The sequence below is a fragment of the Hipposideros armiger genome, unplaced genomic scaffold (assembly GCF_001890085.2).
Source record: "Hipposideros armiger isolate ML-2016 unplaced genomic scaffold, ASM189008v1 scaffold_1000, whole genome shotgun sequence".
In the NCBI taxonomy this organism is placed as follows: Eukaryota; Metazoa; Chordata; class Mammalia; order Chiroptera; family Hipposideridae; genus Hipposideros; species Hipposideros armiger.
This window is the reverse complement of record NW_017732350.1, coordinates 128,641-149,454: the sequence shown is the minus strand read 5'-3', so window position 1 is coordinate 149,454 and position 20,814 is coordinate 128,641. Positions and strand designations below refer to the sequence as shown.

The 20,814-nt window shown below is 40.7% G+C and overlaps 1 protein-coding gene across 3 annotated transcripts in view; it reads left to right on the top strand.

Moving 5' to 3' along the window:
* DIRAS2 (DIRAS family GTPase 2) overlaps positions 1-11,847 on the top strand; it is a 31,578-nt gene extending 19,731 nt beyond the window's left edge. For 2 of the 3 annotated variants that reach the window (XM_019631449.1, XM_019631448.1), the window contains exons 2-3: positions 176-266; positions 7,881-11,847. In XM_019631449.1, coding sequence (XP_019486994.1) covers positions 7,917-8,516 — 600 coding nt within the window. In that variant the 5' untranslated portion in view covers positions 176-266; positions 7,881-7,916 and the 3' untranslated portion in view covers positions 8,517-11,847. The remainder of the gene's footprint in view (positions 1-175; positions 267-7,880) is intronic. The other variant, XM_019631450.1, reaches the window with a different exon arrangement.
* Positions 11,848-20,814: the final 8,967 nt, after the last annotated feature.

The window sequence follows — 20,814 nt, the reverse complement described above, 5'->3', positions numbered from 1 at the left end:
TTTATAATCTCTTTTACTTTTTTAACTAAGTCCATGTGTTGTGGCATTTTTCATTTGTTTGTTTTACAGTTTTTAAGTTAAGACAACAGGAGTGGTTTGGGTTGGTTGGGCAGGTTTCACTGGGGCTTCCTGTGCTTCACCTACCCTTTCTTTGTCCTTTCTTCTCTCCTTGAAGACCAACCTGCTGTGTATGCATCCTGGCTCCCAGTGACTCCTGCTTTCTCCAAGACTTGTTCCACTGGACCCCCATCACCAGACCTCTACAGGTAATCTTTCCCACTTCTTAACCCCTATGTTACCCTATACCAATTGTCCCTTCCCCTTTTCTTAATCCCCAAATTTCTTCACAGAGAAATCCACGTGTCTTGTCTTTAGAGCCATCCTATAAATTCCCATCACTCTCAAACCCATTGCAAAATGACTTCAACTCTCTCACATCCCCCAACATATTACTTTCCTGCAACTTTGCCTTTATTTATCTCCTCTCTCCAAAACCAAAGCCTTACTTGCCATTTCTGTCATATTCATTCTCTAACAACGGTATTTTTTAATACTGAGAATAAATCCTATTGGATTTCCCAATTTTCAATTATTTCTTTAAAATTTGGTATTTAATTTCCATAATTTAAAACCATAAACTCATTCAGGGTAAGCTGGACCACCACCTTTTAGCAGCGTAGTGTTAACATTTTTGTAAACATCACCCACAGGAAGCTGTGCGGTATTCCAGCACCTCGAAGACCTAGTGCCTCGTATGTCTCAGCTGTATCATTCTTTGTATTGTATTTTCTTCTTGTACGAATATATTCATTCGATATGTTGGCTTTATGGTATGAATATTCCATTGTTTGCTTATCATTTCTACTGTGAACATGCAGGTTGTTTCTGTTATCAGGCTTTTAGGAACAAAGCCGAGGCTGTTACCTTTAATACACCTCTCATGCTAGGTGGGTGGACCTACTGCTCTACAGTGGTGACTCGTTTCAGTAGATAATGGCATTATGTACAGTGGATTACTGCCCCTCCCAAAATCTTTCTTTTTTTTAATTTTTTTTATTATCTTTTTATTGTGAAATGAACATTTTAAAAAATTAGTTTCAGCTGTACAACACAGTGCAATAGTTATACTTTTTACCCCTCAAAGTGACAACCCCCTTCCCCAATCTGCTGCCCCACTCTCCCCCTCATATCATACATATCTATTACAATTTCCTTGACTCCACTCCCACACTATACTCTGCGTCCTGTGACTATATATATATTCAATTATAGTTGAAATAAGTCAGTTGGAGAAAGACAAATACCAATGTCTTTTTTTAAAATGACAACTTTATTGAAATATAATTCACCCAATTGAAGTATACAATTCAGTAGTTTCCAGCATATCCACAGGGTTGTGCAGTTGTCCCCACAATCAGTTTTAGAATGTTTTCATCACTCCTAAGGAAACCCTATGCTCCTTATCAGTCACTTCTCATGTCCCCCTGAATACCCACCCAGCCCCCTCCCTAGGCATCCACAGATATACTTTCTGTCTTTGTGGATTTGCAATTCTTCACATTTTGTACAAATGCAACCATAAATATGTGTGGTCTTTTGTTACTGGCATCCAATTACCATAATGTTTTCAAGGCTTATCCATGCTGTAGCATGTATCAGTACTTCCTATCTTTGTATTGCTGAATGCTTTTTATTGTATAGGTGTACCACAATTTACTTTTATTAGTTGGTGAACGTTTGGATTGTTTCCACTTTTTGGCTATTATGAATAATGTTTCTATGAACATTTCTATATAATTTTTTATGACTATGTTTTTATTTCTCAGGGGTATATACTTAGAAGGGAAATTGCTGGGTCATATGGTAGTTCTGTGTTTAACCGTTTGAAGAAGCAATACATTGTTTTTCAAAGCAGCTGTGCCATTTTACTTTTAGACCAGCAAATCACAAGAGTCACAGTTTCTCCACATCCTTGCAAACATTTATTATTTTCTGGATTTTGTTTGTTTGTTTTTATTATAGCCATCTAATGGGTGTGAGATGGTATTTCATTGTGGTTTTCATTTGAATTTACCTAACAACATTTTTCTAGTAATGTTGAGCATCTTTTTATGTGCTTATTGCCATTTGTATAGCTACTTTGGAGAAATGTGTATTCACATCTTTTGCCCATTAAATTTTTTTCTTTTGTTGTTGAATTGTAGGAGTTCTTTATATATCCTAGAATTAATCCCTTATCAGACAGATATGTGATTGGCAAAAATATTCTCCCATTCTGTATGTTGTCTTTTCACTTTCTTAATAGTGCCCTTTGATGCATAGAAGTTTTTAATTTTGATGAAGTCAGATTTACCTATTTTTAATCTTGTTGCTTTATGCTTTTGGTATCACATTTAAGAAATGACTGCCAAATCAAAGATGATAAAAATGTATGCCTTTAATTTCTTCTAGGAGTTTTATAGTTTTTAGTCTTACATTTGGGCTTTTGATCCATTTTGAGTTAATATTTGTATATGGTGTGAGGGAAGGTTTCAACTTCATTCTTTTGCATGTGGGTATTCCCAGAACCATTTGTTGAAAAGATTATTCTCTCTCCATTGAGTTTTCTTGGCACCTTTGTCAAAAATCAATTGACTGTAAATGTGATGGTTTGTTTTTGGATTCTGAATTTTTCCATTCATTTATATATGTCTGTCCTGTGCCAGTACCACATTGTCTTGATTCTTGTAGCTTTGTAGTGAGTTTGAAATAAAAAAAATATGTGTCCTCCAACTTTTTTTTTTTTTTCTAAGTTATTGTTTTGACTGTTCTGGGCCTTTTGAATTTTCAAACAAACTTTGGGTTCAGCTTGTCAATTTCTGAAGGTAGTCAATTGGGATTTTTTTTAAGGGATTATATTGAATCTGTAGGTGATGTGGGGAATACAGGAAGCCCTCGCATAACATCATCAATAGGTTCTTGGAACTGAGGCAAAGGACATGTAACAAAATCAATTTTACCATAGGATAATTGATATAAACAAAGAGTTAAGTTCTTACAACATCTCATCAATGTTATAATGAAAAGACATTGAATGAAATGATGTTAAGGACCAACTGTATTGCCATTTTAGCACTGTTAAGTTTTCTGACACATAAACATAAGTTTCTTTCCATTTTCTTAAGTCTTAAATTTTTTCAACAATATTTAATAATATTTAGAGTGTAAGTTTTGTACGTCTTTGTTAAATTTATTCCTAAGTATCCTATTTTTTGATGATATTGTAAATGGAATTGGTTTCTTAATTTTATATTCAGGTTGTCCAATGGACATATGTAGAAATACAGTTGATTTTTATATGGATGTTGTATTTTAAAACCTTCCTGAAGTAGTTTATTAGTTTTAATATTTTTTATTGGATTCCTTAGGATTTTGTATATAAGATCATGCCGTTCACAACAAAGATAGTTTTATTTATTTCTTTCCTTTTATATAGAAAGATGCCTTTTATTTCATTTTCTTGCCTAATTCTTCTGGCTAAAACCTCCAGTAAAATGTTGAATAGAAGCTATAAGAGTAGATTCTTTGTCTTTTCCTGATCATATGGAGATAATATTCAATCTTTTACTATTAAATGTTATGCTAGCTCTGGGTTTTTCATTATATGTCCTTTACCCGGTTGGAAAAGTTCCCTTTTATTCCTGGCTTAAGGTTTTGTTTTTTCTCCCCAATGATTGGGTTCTGAATTTTGCCTTTTTTTCCCTTTTTGTATCTACTAAAATTATTATGGTTTTTGTATGTTAGTTTATTGATATGATGTGTTATATTAATTTTTGGATGTTAAACCAACTTTGCATTCCTGGTATGTATCCCATTTGCTTATGATGTATAATCCTTTTTATATATTGATGAATTTAATTTGCTAGTATTTTACTGAGAATTTTTGTATCTATATTTATGTAGTTCCTTATGATATCTTTGTCTAGCATTGGTATCGGTAATATTGAACTCAGAAAGAGTGAGAAGCATTTTCTCCTGTTCATTATTTTTAAAGAGTTTGTGAAGAATTAGTATTAATTCTTTGAATGTTTTCTGGAATTTACCAGTGAAGTCATCTGGACCTTGGATTTTCTGTGTGGATAGTTTTTGGATTACTAACTTAGTCTCTTTACTTGTTATAGGTCTATTCATAGTTTTGTTTGTTTGTTTGTTTTTGTTTTTTTCCTTGTCTCAGATTTGGTAGTTTGTGTCTGTCTTATCTAAGTAATATAACTTGTTGGCTTACATTTGGTCATAGGAGTCCCTTATAATTCTTTTTCTTTCTATAAGTTCAATACTAATGTCTCCTCTTTCATTCCCAATTTTGGTAATTTGAGTCGTTTCACCTTTATTTGTTTATCTATTTAGTTTTTGGTCAGTTTAACAAAAAATGTGTTAATTTTGTTGATATTTTCTAAGAACCACTTTTTGGTTTTATTGCTTTTTCCTTATTGTTTTTCTATCCATTATTTCATTAATATTCACTGTGATCTAATTTTCCTTCATTTTCTTTTTCTTTGGGTTTAGTTTGTCCTTTTGCCCTATTAAGATGGAGCAGTACATGACTGATTCTCATTTAATGTAGGTGCTTATAGCTACAATTTCCTTTTACGCACTGATTTAGCCGCACACCCTCAATGTCTTTTTGACATTATTTGCTCCCTTGGCGTTTTGTCACCTTCTCTCCAGATTTTCCTCACTCTCCTTTATTGCTTCTCTGTGACCCCCTTTTCTGTCTGTCCTTACTGAAAATAGCCAGAGACCTTTGCACTGGCAACTGTGCTAAGTGCTTGATCTTGTATTGTCTTGCTATATCCCCATAGCAGCTCTGTGAAGAGTGTGGTATTATTATCTCCATTTTCTAGCTCAGTAAACTCAAGTGCAGAAACTTGAAGTAATAACATGTCAAGTTCTCTTATTAGTATATATCAGATTTGTCATTCGGTCTTCTCCCCTCATGCTCCATGCCTTTTCCCTGGATGATTTTTATTTATTAAAGTGCTATTTATATATGGATAATTCTACCATGTCATGAATATTGCCTGTCTTCCTGCTATTGTTCTTCTCCATGAGGTCCTTTCTTCTGATTAACATGCCTTTCATTGCTTCATCATCTTCACCCAGTCTATGAAATCTTTCCTGAGGGCCCCAGAGAGAGCACGGTGCCCCACTGGGTTCTTCTTCTGCCTTTTTTTATGACTTTACCACAGCATCTACCAAACGGCGTACAATGTATCCTTTCCTATGACTGAGCATCTTCTAATGCTGTGAGCTTCTATTGGGTAACCACCCAGAATATAATTTGCAGTTTGGGGAAAAACTGTTAGAGAGTCGAAGATTGGTATGGAGTTATTGCCCCAGATATCTCTCATAAATTCATAGTGAACTTCATACTCTTTCACCTGCCTGTTTCCTATGCATCTTTCAGGTTCCTGCTCCCATGCCACCTCCTTAGGGAAGTTGTTCCTGTTATCCCAGGTTGAATAGGTCCCTGTAGACTTCTCTTTCACAGTACTGCTGTGATGTAATTTGTTAAATACCTGTGAAGTTATCTTTTTGATGTCTGTCTGCTCCATTTCATCCCAAGTTCCACAAGAACAGAGCCCCTGCCTCAGGTCTGCCCTCTGTAGAGTTGTTTGCTGGCCCAGAACCCAGAGCCTGGCCTTTAGAAGAGATTCAACAGTTATAGGAGAAATGGATTACAGTAGCTATGAATTCTTCTTTTTTATGTTTTTTTTTTTTTTTTTAAGCTGAGCCATCCTGCCACTGGTTGGCAGCTCAGCGGCTGCTCAGCTCGGGCCAGGAATCGAACCGCTGTTGCTCAGAGCTCAAACTATTGAGAGAGCTCTTAACCAACTGAGCCACTCAGCCGGCCCTTTCTTTTTTATGTTTAGTTTTTGTTTTCTATATCTTGGCTACCAGTTTAGTAATGGAGACACCTTATCATGGCTGAGAACATATTTACCAAACACAGAATGAGTGTGAGCTGCAGACCAAGAACTCTTTTGAAAGATATTTTTGGACACAGAGCTTGTTAAGACATGTTCCCTTCCAGTCAAATACTTGTACTCCAGTCTGGAGCTGAAGAACCATAATACAAGGGAGGCTGAGTGAGGATGCTGCTTTCCAGGCACAAAGAGAGCCTCCTTCTAAGGGTGCAGAGAGGTTTCATACCACATTCCATAGACAATTGCATTTTTAAAAATGTAGAACAATTTATCACAATGGTGTACTATTGATTTGATCATAATGATCTCATGAGCATTTAATAGACTGATCAAACTCCTAAGCTGGCTTTCAGCACTCTCACTGTTAATGAACTTCCTTCTTTCTGTGTCTCTTTTAGCATTGATGCTTCAGTTTCTTGGTAGGTTTGGTATTCCAAAGTGCACATAAGAATGGCTGAGTGTTTGAACAGATTTGTAGGCACATGGACGTGGTGAAATCAGAGGGGAAATCAGAAGATGGATGCCGCGGTCCTGGGCTTTGATCTGATGTTCCATTTGCCAGTAGACATTCACCACCCACAGCCATTTCCTTTCACTGCTAATTATATTTTAAAATTTTTTCTGGCCTCTGAAAATGACATTGTGGAGAAGTGGCTTTTATTATTGGTCCTCAGTTACTCTAAGATTTGAAAAGTGAATGTTGGTACAGTAGTTTCCTGGAGAAAATGGGTTTCATGCTTCACATTACCATATAATTTGTAGACCAGCTAAAACAAAATTTGGACGTTGCTTTATTTTCTACTTTGTGTGTGTGTGTGTTATATAACCTTTTTTACCAAAGAAGGGACAGGATGAAAGTTATTTGATAATCGATATGTGAGGAAAGTACATTTATCCTTGGATTTGGGATGATGTTTGTGATGAAGACAAACCCCATCCTACTCCAGTTTTTAACTTAATAGTCGTTTATACTACTGTCTTGGTAATGGTTGGCTCCTTATGATTCTTAAATAAAGCACTTATATTTGTTCTAATTTTGATGAATGAAAGCACTCTCCAAGCTTCTTAGTTTATTGTCAACTCTTTCTGCTTATTGAAACGTCCACTCCATGGCCTGAGTGGTGCCCATTCTACTGTGATCTGTTCTGTCTCTATGCAGCCTGGGGGATGGGCAGGGTCATAGCAATACTTTGGTTTGTATTTCAGCCTCACCTCCCTGGCTGTGCAAAGTTGGGGACATTGGATTCCCCAATTTCTTCTGTGTTTCCAATTTCTTTGTTGTACAAACGGGATGATGACACTGATTCTGCACAGTAGTGAAGAAGACTTCATGAGTTAATGTAGACAGTGAATAAATATTAATATCTTTCTCCTCCCCATTGCCTCCATATATATATATAGCAACAATACACTATCAGTATATCAGTAATATATTGGATGTTTATAGAACTTCAGGTAAAACAGTAAAGATTTGTTGTGAGAGAGAGAGAGAGAGAGACAGAGAGAGNGTGTGTGTGTGTGTGTGTGTGTTGGGATGGTTAACTGCCATCTTTCCATTGGCTTTCCTTGATTCTGATCCCTTGGGCTAGCTCAGCATCTTTCTCCTGGGCCCAGGGTGCCTGTGTGAGCACAGATGCCCAGAGTCATGGTCCAAAGAGGAGAAAGAGACAAGCTTCTGTGACCACTGAGTAGATTGTTGGCCCCTTTGAAAAGTGAGGATAGACTACACATACTGGATTTAGAATGGCAGAATTTTGGAAATGGAATTTAAATGTCGGTAGAATAAAAGCAAACTTTATCACTTTGATTTTTTTTTTCTTTTTTTTAGCTATCAAAAGAGGGTTAAGTGATCCAAGCAATCTCTTTCAAGATATTTTTGTATTAATTCTCTTAAACATCTGGGTCTTTTGCTAGGTGCTTTCTGGTCGACCATTGGAGCCCTCTAGCAACATGCCGGAACAGAGCAACGACTACCGGGTGGCTGTGTTCGGGGCAGGTGGTGTTGGCAAGAGCTCCCTAGTTTTGAGGTTTGTGAAAGGCACATTCCGGGAGAGCTACATCCCCACGGTGGAAGACACATATCGGCAGGTGATCAGCTGTGACAAGAGCATCTGCACACTGCAGATCACAGACACCACAGGCAGCCACCAGTTCCCCGCCATGCAGCGGCTGTCCATCTCCAAGGGGCACGCCTTCATTCTGGTGTATTCCATCACCAGCCGGCAGTCCTTGGAGGAGCTCAAACCCATCTATGAACAAATCTGCGAGATCAAAGGAGACGTGGAGAGTATCCCCATCATGCTGGTGGGGAACAAGTGTGACGAGAGCCCGAACCGCGAGGTGGAGAGCAGTGAGGCGGAAGCCCTGGCCCGCAAGTGGAAGTGTGCCTTCATGGAGACCTCGGCCAAGCTCAATCACAACGTGAAGGAGCTGTTTCAGGAGCTGCTCAACTTGGAGAAGCGCAGGACCGTGAGCCTACAGATCGACGGGAAAAAGAGCAAGCAGCAGAAGAGAAAAGAAAAGCTCAAGGGCAAATGTGTGATCATGTGAATGCCTTTCCCATGGGAGGAGCAGCTGAGTGTCCCTTGTCACCTCTCCCTCCCCCTTCCACGTGAAACCCACTGTCACGTCGTCAGGGCAGCATGTAAGATGCCCACATGTTAAATATTGCATTTTGACCGAGATGTGCCCTCTTGGCTTTAAGAGGGCATTTCACACCACCAACAATAAGCCCCCTTCTCCAGAGTCAGGGAATCAGCCAGATGGTTAAAATGAAAAGCAACATGCTCGGGACTGTGGGCGACTGAGAGGTACCAGCAGTCCCTGAAAGCATTGTATGCCGTGAGGAGGTGGTGGGGCTGGTACCCACAGAAGCAGTGTGTGCTCAGAGCAGTCACTGTCACGCATGCGTTCCCGAGCATGTGAGCCTGGAGCTTCAGGTACCACCCCACACCAGGCGTTTCCCCCGGCTCAGAAGTCAGTGCCATCCTGGGGGGAGGGGAGAGGCAGGAGGAGGTGAGAAGAACAGGCCAGAGTTGCTCCATTTCATGGTTCTTTAACTGAATTACAGTAAAATAACACGGCCTCCCCCAGAGGATGTTTACTCTCCACTCCCAGCTGACCTGTGAGCCTCGCTTCCCTAAGTGGTCCTATTCACCTCACTAGACCTGGTTAACAGGTATCAGTTTCACCATTTAGAGTATTTATTTTCATGTATGAGGATGAGTTCACTAAGAGCGTGCTGCTCTGTCAGAAATTCTGTAGTTTGTGAGGGAGGATGCTGGGACATTACTAAGCCAGTGCAGCAGTGCTCCTTTGTGTTGTACTTGGAGGGTTTTAGATGTGAAGTTTCCTTCCTTTGACCCACAAGGGCTATCACTTCTTCCAGCCCTCAGATTTTAAATAAAAGCAATTAAAGTATTTATTTTTAGAAAATGCTGTTTTCCTCCAAGATTGTTTTCTTCTTTTAAATAACTCGATCTCTATTCAGCTGGCTAACAGCCGACAAAGGCCATCTGAAGACCAAAAGCACATCCATTTTCTAAATGACATGGACATGTAAATGCCATACTTTGCACCCTAATGAAATATTTTGAAACAGAAGTTGTTCACTGTGTTTTTGATGACCTATCTATAACAGTATATTCCTGGAATATGTGTTCAAGTAATAGTAGACTATATTTGCATGTTATAATGTCCATTATAAATGTCCCCTGAGAGCTGTTCAATGCAGTGTTCACTCTGGAAACAATTATCTTTTTCTCCTAATGATCTTGTGTGTATCCTTAATCCTTCAGGCCAAATAACAGCCACTGTTGTTTCCTAACTGCTGGTGTGGAGATGGGGTGGTGGTGGAGACAGGCAGGGCAGAGTCATTGCTCTGCCAACCTCGAGTCTGGTTTGGCTCTGCTTCCCCAAAATTCCCAGTAACAGAGTCTGTGCATTCTCCTGTTCATTCCAGTCAGCACAGCTCTTGCTGGCCCTGATTCTGGAATCTTCCTTCCAGCAGCTCTTCCTGTTGCCTGCCTGGCAGGCAGAGGAAGCTAAGTGCTGCCTCCCGGGCTTGTGCAGGGAGCTTCCTGGCTGTGGGGCTGCAGTGCCAGCCTAGGTAGAGTGGTCAAGTGTGGGACATTTGCACACACCCCCTTTGGATCGTCTCTTCTGCAATCTGCTGTGTCTTCCCTGCCCCTCCTGAGCAGGGCTGAGGCAGCAGGAACTGGGCAGCTCCCTGCTCTCAACAAATTCTAAATTAACCCTTACTGGTTAAATTTCCTTGCTTTTGTCTCATCCTCTCTGCTTGTCTAGTAAGTCACACTTGGAATGAGGTTTAGTGTGTGGGACGTACTTTGAGAATCATTTGATCCGTGGGCTTGGTAGCACCTTGGCCTCTTAGAACAAAACCTGAGCAGAGAGGGTATGGGGGGTGGCCTGGGTGCCAGCAGGGGAACCAGAACTCCTTACCAGGCCCCATCAAGTCCTAACATGTGCACTCTCTGGCGGGCTCATCCTGTTCCAAGTGGCTGTTCTACCGCCTTCACAGTGAGATCTACTTGGTAGATTTTCTAGAACATTTGTCTTTCAACTTGTCTCTATCTTTTTTCTATTTCTCTTCTCAGATGCTATCAATTTATAATTTTACTATGGGTTAAGTGGAAGAAGAAACAGGACTTCATGACCAAAATGGGATTTAGATATCTTGGATGGGTGCTTTGCTAACAGTACGATGTCATGTATGCCACGTGCTGTAATGCCTACAAGGCTCCTGGAGTGAGCTGTCCCTGCCAAATGTCCATTCCTACTGATACAAATCAGAATTGCTTTTGCCCTCTCAAGTCAGTGTCTACATTTTTAAGTGTTTAAAGCTTCATCAGTATGAGAAACTTGTAATTGTTAAAAATCTGATCTCCTTCAGGACACATGTTCCACTGTAATTTGCCCGTGAGTTTACAGGAGGGCTATTCATGCCTCGATTGAGGGTCTTTGTTCTGAGGTCATTTTCTGTGACCTGAACTGATGGCATTGGTGATTATCTCGAAATAGTATTTCAGGAGTTCCCCCATTGACCCAGGGTTGAGGAGTTAGTTCCACTGAATCAGATGATTTTAGTATTTATGTGGCCCCATCCTGAAAATGTATTGTGGTTCTTGAGGACATGTCCTACATTGCATATGGGCACAGAAGTTTTTGACCTAGCACAGTAAGTTACAAAACTCAAAATATTGCTTTGAAGATGGCACTCTGGGAATAAGTATGGGGCTCCATGAGTTCCCTTCAGTCCCTGCCAGTCCCTCCTCCATCAAGTGACAAGCCATGGGCGTGCCCTGGGCATGCATGCAATACAGCAAGACCAACACAAGAGCAATATTGAATTGTCCATCAGATCAAAATTATATATGTTATATATTTTATCTTCCTGCATTTTTGAAGTATAAAGTAGTACATTTTACATATCTGTAAGCTAGTATATTTGTTTCACCATTTGTAATATTCAAGAAATGCTCATTCTTTGTAGAACAAACAAAAGTATTAAAATATTTTAAAAAGTTGTTCTGTGATCTTTTCCCCCCCAAAATTTGTGTGTTGCTCCTACATAAGCTCTCTGGAAATATCCATAACTAACAGGACATAGGGAAGTCTTCAAAGCTACATCCTGGAATTCATTACCCCACAAAGACAAATATATGGACAGAGTATTTATAAAAGCATGACTTTTCTATGTGGGATATCAATATGAATATTTATATTTAAGGTGTATTGTTACAATTCCATTATCTACTATATTTTATTTACAGTTATACAAATCATTCTTGCATACGAGTTTCTAGTTGCCAGTGATGTTCTGAGAATAATGACACATTAAAATAAATCTTCAGTTCTGACACCCTGGCTGGAAGGTGGTGATGTTTCTTAATCTTCAGGGTGCAGCCAGTCTCTGATGGTCTTGACCTAGTTCTCCTGTAGCTGCTTTATTGAGCTTATCTACCAGAGAGGAGACTGTCAGGCTCCGTTCAGGTCTGGGATTGGCAGCAGTAGCTGCCCGGAGGTGTTCCCAGAAGGTTCTCCCAGCTGGTCTCTGTCACTGTGCTGACAGGATGCCCCAGGTGAGGGAAGCAGTGGGGGCAGGACACTCCTTTGCTCAAAATAGGAATGAAGAAAAGCTTTTAAAATACTGTCTCTTCCCTCTCCCTGCCTCCCCACAAGGGCCAGACTATTAAGAGGGATTGATCTAGAAAAATCCCCAGCATGTTCCTGGGCATAGTTTCTACTTGACACCCTTGGTCCTTACCCCTCCTTCTCAATGCTAATTATAATATAAAGCTAACTTGTGGTAACATGTTATTGAACTGACAAAAAATAACTCTCCAAGTAATCCACAAAAGAAACGGTTTATTCAGAAAAAGAAAAAAGAAGCAAGACCACCACCACAGTGCGGAAAGCACACCTCCTACACGGAGCTCCTACCGGCAGCCCATGTGGAGGCAGACAAGACCCCTGGTTCCAACATGGCTAATCCCTTTATTACGATCCCTCTCCCAGAAATTACCATAAGGGTAAACAGGAAGTCAGGAGTATAGAGTTAACAAGGGGCCCAGCTCCACCCATAGTCCTCCCAGCTCTATAATTAAGCATTTTAAGATGCCAGTTCACTCTATCAATGTCTACATAAGAAACTTCCAAACCTATAGAGAACTTTTATGAGTTCATTTGAGCCAAACTGACTACAATTGCTGGGAAGCAAAATCTCAATAGATTGAGAAAATGCTGTGGAGAATGGCAGTTTTGCAGTTTATTTGTATATTAGAATAAAAGGAGGAGACGTAGGGAGGGCTACATGAAATCCATTGGTGGTAGATTAAGGAGGTGGGAGAAAGCAAAGCAGGGAAATCTCTGGGGTTGGTTAAAAAGTAAAATGGAGAGACACATAGTTCTTTTACACTGGTGGGTGCAAGAGAGTTAATAATTAACATTCTATAGTACATAGAGATGGTATTCGGGGAAACAAGATAATAAGGATGGATTCTGTAGTCTGGTGCTCTGGTGCAGTGTTCTGGAAAAAGGGATGACTGACATTCCAAGAGTGTGTTATCTTAGACTCAAAAAGACAATAGACAGGCTCACTTAAGGTAAAAATTGACCTTTGTCAAGGAAGCTACAGGCCTAGGATGTGACTACCGGCCCACTTTTAGTTAGGAATTTATGTTTAGACCAACCTCTGTAGTTACTTTCAGTCTCTGAGTTTGTATGGTCTGCCATGCTGGCCTCTCTTGAGCTTATCAGATTTAGTGTGTGGCCCCTTTTCCATCCATATGCAGAAAAAACATCTATAAACAAAGTAAAATCCTTCTTGGGCCCCTGAAGGCTAGGTGACTGGGCAGTTTCCTGCTCGCTCTGCTTCTGCACAATGAGAATTATTATATTAATGGCTGCAGCATGGGTAGCCCTGAGGGTTAACTACAAGCACAAAGCAGAGCTGTCTCATCACATATTGAGCTTTCAATGGAAAGAGACCTCTGACTCTGCAGGGCTCTGGAAAGTCTGGCAGCACAGAAATTATTCTAAACACATCCAACAGTCACCAGAAACTTTCAGTTGATTTCAGTTTCTTGAACAGCTTTCCAGGTCTTTCTCTCAGCCTGAGTCCCCACCCCCAGGTCATCACTGTTACATTATTCAGGGGTTTCTTCTTTTATGGAGATAATTACAATCACCAGGCTCCATTAGGCCCCATTAAAGGGCATTGTCCCCTACTCAACAAGCTTTAATGTGCAAATAAAGCACTTGATGACCTTGTGACACAGCAGAGTCTGAGTAAGCAGGGCTGGGTGAGGCCTGGAAATTGGCCTTTCTAGTGGGTTCCCAGGTGATGCTAATGCTACTGGTCCTTGAACCACACTTTGAGTAGCAAGGCTGTACTCTATTTGTACTCCAATTTTGTTGCACATTGGAATCACCCAGAGGAGTTTTAGAAATTACTGATACCCAGGTCCCACCCCAGAAACTATGATTTAGTAGGTCTGGCACGTGGCTTTGGCTTCAGGGTGTTTCAAATTTCCCAGGTAACTGAAATGTAGAATAAAGTTTGAGAACCAGTGCTGTTAACCAAGTTTAATTGGGAATGCCTGCCAGCCCCCTAAATCTTCTGGGGGGTGGGAAGTGCTTATTAAATGGAATTTGCCCTTAATGAGTTTTTTCAGGCACTCCAATTGGTGTGAGGGTCCTGGCCTCCTCCATGGATAATATCTCCCAAGACTGGCATGGAGAGAAAAGTGTAATCCAGGAACAGAGCTCTGCCTGCCACACCACCCAGAGGGGTTCCTCCAGCTCCAAGTGTGGGATGACCTCACTGGTCCTGGGCCTGAGCCCCAACCTGTCTGGAATGTTCCATCCTTACCTGGCCCAATCCCGGCACAGCACACATGTCATCCTTGGCCCTGTGAACTTGCTGTTGCCCGACTCATATGCAGTGCTCAGGGGCTACAGCCAGTGCTGTGCCCACAGCATTTGTGTAACCCGAGGCAATGCTCTGTGCTGCTGCGGTCCTTCTCCAGACTGGGCCATGAGCTCTCATGCCTTCCTATGTTTATGCTGGATTGTTTTCCATCACTGTCCAATTTCATTACTACTTCTTCTAAACTAAATGAGGCCCCTGCCCACTTTAGTATATTACAAGTCATTGGTGGACCCAGAGAGGCAGGCATCTGCCTCAAATATTTTAATATAACTTCTACCATCATAATGATAATAGTTGTGTTTACTGTTGTTATAATTAGTTCACTCTTATAATTCCTCATGTTCCCTTTGCCTCAAACAACATGGAGGGGGTTAGCCTGGGGGAGGAAAACAAGTAAACCACAACTTCCCTCTGAACTTCTGTCAGGGCATAAAATAACTAAGTGGAGATAGGTCCAGTCACAATGAATGCAAGATAAAAGTTCTGCAGTTTCTGTGTTTTAATTAGGGGCAACAAATGCAAATGAAGTAGATATGAAAGGTTCATTGCATCTCCTGTCAAAAGTCCACATTATATTCTTTGCTGCCTAATAACAAGGGCAGTTTCGCTTTCAGGAATTACCTCTTTAAAGTACTGAGTGGTCATTAGTACTCAGCGTACACACACATGTGCACACACACACACACACACACACACACACTCAACCATAGTAATAAAACAGTCCTCAGAATTAGATGCTACGAAGCTATCTCTAACAACCAATATGACAACCATCGGTAAATAACAGGGACTCAGAGTGTTACCGGCCAGGCAAGTAGCCCCTCTCCCCCATTGAAAAACTTTTAAGTTTTCTTTCCTATAGAAATGTTAAATCTCCTCCCAGTTCCTTAGTTTCTTAGCTCCTGGCTTTGATTACTCTTCTAATTAGTTTCTGAATCCTAGACTAAAGATTGTTCCTAGTCTGAATTCTAGAATTCTCCTATCCCCCTGCTTCTTGATTATTTCTTAAACCTAACAATAGATTGTTCATAGAAATCTCCTACCCCTGCCTCAGATAACAATTTAAAAGCCTGTGACTTCCCAACATCCCTCAAGCCATCCTGGATCTAACCCTTGGACAATTCCCTCCCAGAGACTAAATAGGTTTTAACATTTCCCCAGGCCAGTAAGCCTAATGATTCTTTCCAAACTCATTCTGGGCCCATCAATTGATGCCACCTGAGTGACCCATTGCACCTGAATGGCCACAGGCTTTGTAAGAGCTAACAGATTTATTAATGAAAATCTATTTTTCCTCTTTCATGGGCCTTGGGGATACAAATGATACACCAACAAGGTTGCTAGTCACAACCAAAGAAGCCAACACGGTCTTCCAGGTGTATCTTGAGACCCCTTCCTCTCATCTGAGATCAGCTAGGGTGAGAGTTCTGTGAATCCCCCAATAGGCAGGGACAGCTCTACGCCCCTGCCCAGCAGGAAGCAGATACAGAAGAAGAGATCTCCTGTCCCTCAGCTTCCCATAGAGATTTTATGGGGATCACATCTCTCAAGGGGAAAACAAGGCAGGCAGTTAGAGGCAGGCATTGGGTCTCTGCATCCCTTCACAACCCACAGAATACACCACCCAAAAGATCTCCCCTCTCCACTATAACCTCTTGTCAACCACAGGTGTCAATCTGCCTGTTCCAGGCCCAGAGAATGACAGCCCATTCTAGAGAAAAAGAGATAAAAACTCCAAGTCCAGGGCAGTCAGGATTCCCCACCCTTCCTTTTTGAGCCTTGCCTTTGCACATGGCCTGCTTCAAACTCTTGGAGTGTAATTTCTCTTCTAATAATGGTCCCTTGAGCCACTCTCTACTGCTTGAGCCCGCTTCTACTTCTTTGAAGTGTACTATCTCTTCTAATAAACTGCTTTTTCACTACTTTGTCTTGGATCTCATTCAATTCTTTGCTCGAGATGCCAAGAACCTGGACATCGCGCCAAAAGGGCCCACTCTCCGACAACAAGAGGACTAGGAAACAGGCTTTAAGATATCATTTTCACTGTAAAATTGGCAACTTACAGTTATAAAGCAGGTGTGTCAAAATGCACAATATTGGCCATGCTGTTTCCTCTGTTCAGAAATTCCTTCTTTCTGTCTCCCTGTCCCATCCCTGCATATTAAAATATTTTCTTATATCAAGGCTGCCATCTAATAAACTCCTCTATAAAGTCTTCCCTGGGCTTTCAAATAAAAAGAAATCCTCTTCAGAATTCCTCTTGGTTTTTGTTTTTCTGTCCTTTATGACTCTTCCAACATGTTCCATTACGCTGACATGGTTTTGCTCGCATCTTGATTTTGTTCCATACTATTTAACCTGAAGTCATCGTTGAACCCTCGTGGGAACCTGAACGGTACTTTGGACCAGTAAGTGCCTTGTAAACACTTCTTAGAATGAGCAGCAAACCCCACCTAAACACTCATGGTGGGACTCTGCATAATTCTCCAAGCATGCTCTTTCTGTCCCCTCTGGGCACAGAGTAAGGTTGCACTTCCTGGTGCCTTTGTTGCAAGGTGGGATCTGACCATTTCTGACCAAGGAGTTGTGAGTGAAGAGACCATTCCATTGTCCACAAGCAGCCCTACAGTGTTCTCCTTCACTTCTCCCACAGAAGCAGCAATGTTCCAGACAGTGGCTGCTCCATTAACCTGCATCTCAGAGTGGGGGAAAAGGTGAGATGGGAGCAGAACTTCCTCTGAGCTGCTGCATTGGATATACAGCCAGAGGCGGAAATAAACCTTTGTTGTTTTAAGCCATTGAGATGTTGGGGGTTGTTTGTTACAGCAACATAACCTACCTTATCTTGACTAATACATTATTCCTGGTTTTTAATCTCAAAGATTAGCATTTCCTTCTTGTCAACATTTTCCTCTTAAAATAACAAATGGACAAAATATATACAATACAAATAAATACAGTGCTAACAAGGATAAAATTTTTAAGACATGCCCAAATCATACCTGTAAACACCCTAATTAACAGGTTATTAAAAAAAATGTCTCAAATTTAGGCTGAGGAGTGCCAACTAAAAATGAATTGGACTACAGAAATTATACAATAAAGCTGGCTAACGGGCTGACAACTCTTCAGGCACTCTGGACATCTTGCCTTTGCCCTGTAAGTCAGTATAGTTCAAGATGGGGCCAGTTGTGCAGCTTGTAGGCAGTTTATCAGTTTCCAAGAAAAAGACAGTGGGAGACTTTTTTTTTTCTAATTCTATAGATTTTACAAATGTGAATTATGAAACTAATTGCCTTTCACAGAAGTCCCATTGAGAACATAATAGTTGTGTTCTAAGCTTCTCAGCAGCTCTTCTAGAGCCACTGAGACTTACGTTGCCTCATCCAGGCTGGTATTCTGTTAACACTGCATTTCATCTTGGCTTGCACATTGTCATGCTTGTGGTACCTACTTTCTAGTGTTTGTTAAATTGGATCTTTTTTTCCCGTTTGTATCTAATTCATGATTCAATGAAGCCTAATGGTAGAGGTAAAATAGTACAAAATACTAAACCTCGTGCCATAAAGCACTGTGAATCTCTTTGCATACAGGGAACCTGTCAATCTGTGAGTATGATCATTTTCAAAGACAAGAACCTCTCCTCAAACTAAAATAAATAAATAAATAAACAACAAAAAACTATGTTTGGGAAAGTGTTTGACACATAAGTTGGAAATGTCTGATGATTTGATATTATAGGTCTGAACTCCTCATGCCAATGAATTGTTCTTCCAGAAACTTTACCAATTCATCCAATTTTCACCATCATTAGTAAACCAATGAAGAGCTCCTTTTTTTTCTTTTTTTTTAACAGAACAAATGCAAAATAATGGTTTTAAGTGAGAAATTAATGAAGTGTTGTTAAAAAAATGAACAAATCACAACTTGTATTTTTTTTTGTAGCAGAGACACAAGTCATACCATCACAGAGGCCAGTAAGGCCAGATGCAAAGCTTATTACAGGTGTTCTCAGAGAGGAAGCACAGTTGGTTTTTGGTTAAAGCTTCTTTACTTATTGTTGGATGTTGCATATGCCACAGCACTTCTGTGGACCCCTCACTGAGAACTTATTCTCATAGCCTGTGCTAGTGACCAAAGAGACTCAGAACAGACTGGCTTTTTATCTGGGAGGCAATGTACTTATCTAGAAGTTGGTGTTGTGTTAAGAGGGGGGATGGGTATTGAGAGTGTGGACGGAAAAGGGGCCACATGTTAAACCTGACAAGCTCAGGAGACTGAAAATAACCATAGAGGATAGCGTGAACATAAAAAATTCCTAACAAAGGTGGGCCATGGCAGGAAGTCACATCCTTGGCTTGTAGCTTCCTTGACAAAGGTCAATCTTTACCTTAAGCCTGTCTGTCTTCTTTTTGCATCTAAGATAACATACCCAATATCAGAATAATCTCTTTTTCCAGACCCCCCAGGGGGCACAACCCACCACACCAGAGCAGGAAACTACAAAGTCCCTCATTGTTATCTTGTTCCCCAAATACTATCTCTATGTGCTGTAAAATGCTATTAACTATGCTGCACCCACCAATGTAAAAGAAGTGTGCGTCTTTCCATTTTACTTTTTATCCAATCCCAGAGATTTCCCTGCTTTGCTTTCTCCCATCTCCTTAATCTACAACCAATCGATTTCATGTGACCTTCCTCCTTTGATTCTAATGTATAAAATAAGTTGCAAAACAGCCATTTTCTGGAGTATTTTCTCAATGTGTTGAGATTTTGCTTCCCAGCAATTGTCGTCAGTTTCCCTCAAATAAACTCTTATAAATTTTCTCTTAGGCTGGATATTTTTTCAACAAGAGGCAACTGACTATTTTAAAATGTAAATTTTATTATTATTCAGTTAAGGTGAGAACCACAGATCAGGAGATGATTGCCATTGAAAAGATAGTTTGTTATATTCATAGATTCTAAGAGGAAGCGTGTGCCACGCCATGCCATGGAAGGGGGACACACAGGGAAGTACCAGAAGAAAGAGGGAGGCAGGGAGTGGTGGGCAGTACCTTTATTTTGTTTTCTGTGGGAAGGAATGAGCGTGAGGCAGGGTGAGCAGGCTCAGGGTTATCCGGTTTGAATAAGTGGGCTCTGGGGCATTGGGGCTGTCCCTGGTTGTCTGGTACCTACATGGCCACAGGTGATAAGGGCAGGGGGATACTGGGCCTGAGTGTGATAGCCCCAAGGAGGAGGTGGTTGGGAACTGCACTGGTTGGTTTGCATGTGAAAGGCAGGCTCTTCAGAGAGTTGCTTACTATCTCTACTAGTTATCTAGCCCTGGGAGGAAGTTCCTCCAGAGTCAACAAGTTCCCAAATGTCAAATAATCAGAAATATAGAAAGTGGAAGACATGGTTAATATACTGGCAAGCTCTGGCATGGATAAGATATCAACATTTCATGAGACAGTAAAATGGCTCCATCAGCAGCAGCTTCCCAATGTTTCATGTTTTTCTAAATTTGTTAGAAAAATAAAACAATGTCATAGTATGAATAATTTAAAACCATATCCAAATGCTGAAAACAGAACATGAAGAAACACTTTCTAAAGCCAAAGAAATAAGCAACTATATTTAGAATCCAGTTGCTGTGATCTCTCCATTGAAACTGTTGACCTTTGGCTTTTAAGTACGTGTTCCTTAGCCAAAATTAGATAAAGCCCTGAAAACAGGGTCCACTGATAAATATCTCCTCGTTTTGGGTCCATTTTCAACCTTAGTACTTATGACTGTTTGCCAGAATAAGCAACCACTTCCTATCACCCATAATGAGCTATTATTATGTTGAGTTAGGATTTTCCTATTTGGTAGCAATAGATGACCAATAAGAGGTACTGACTATGCAATGAAACCCGATGCACAGTTCAAGGCATCTGTTATCTGTTCAGATTGAACAAGACCTTGTGAAAAGGTTAAGGCACGTGGTGGATCATAGAGAAGATCGTTTCCCCAGCGCAGACGGAATTTTCCTGTGGGGTCTCTTCACTGGTGCCATGGTCAAGAGGCATGTGTGTCTCTTGACTACACAGGGATCCAGGTACCCCGTCCTCTGTTTAATGTCCCCTGTAAGTGTCCAGAACCAGTGGATGGCAGGTCTTATACAGCACATTGTGAAGGATGGTGGTGGCGCCTCCACACCCAAGGTCTCATTCTCACTACATTTTCTGATGGTCCCCTTGGTCTCTTACAATCAGTGGTGTGCTGGGGCCACTCCTACTGGGTCACAAAAGCCAAGTGGGCTGATTTTTGCCAACCCCAAGTTAAGTGAGTTGAGGTCTGCCATGGCAGGAACATAGACACTTTGCAAACACGGCAAATGAGGACTTTAATTTTTCTTTCCTTCTTTCTTTC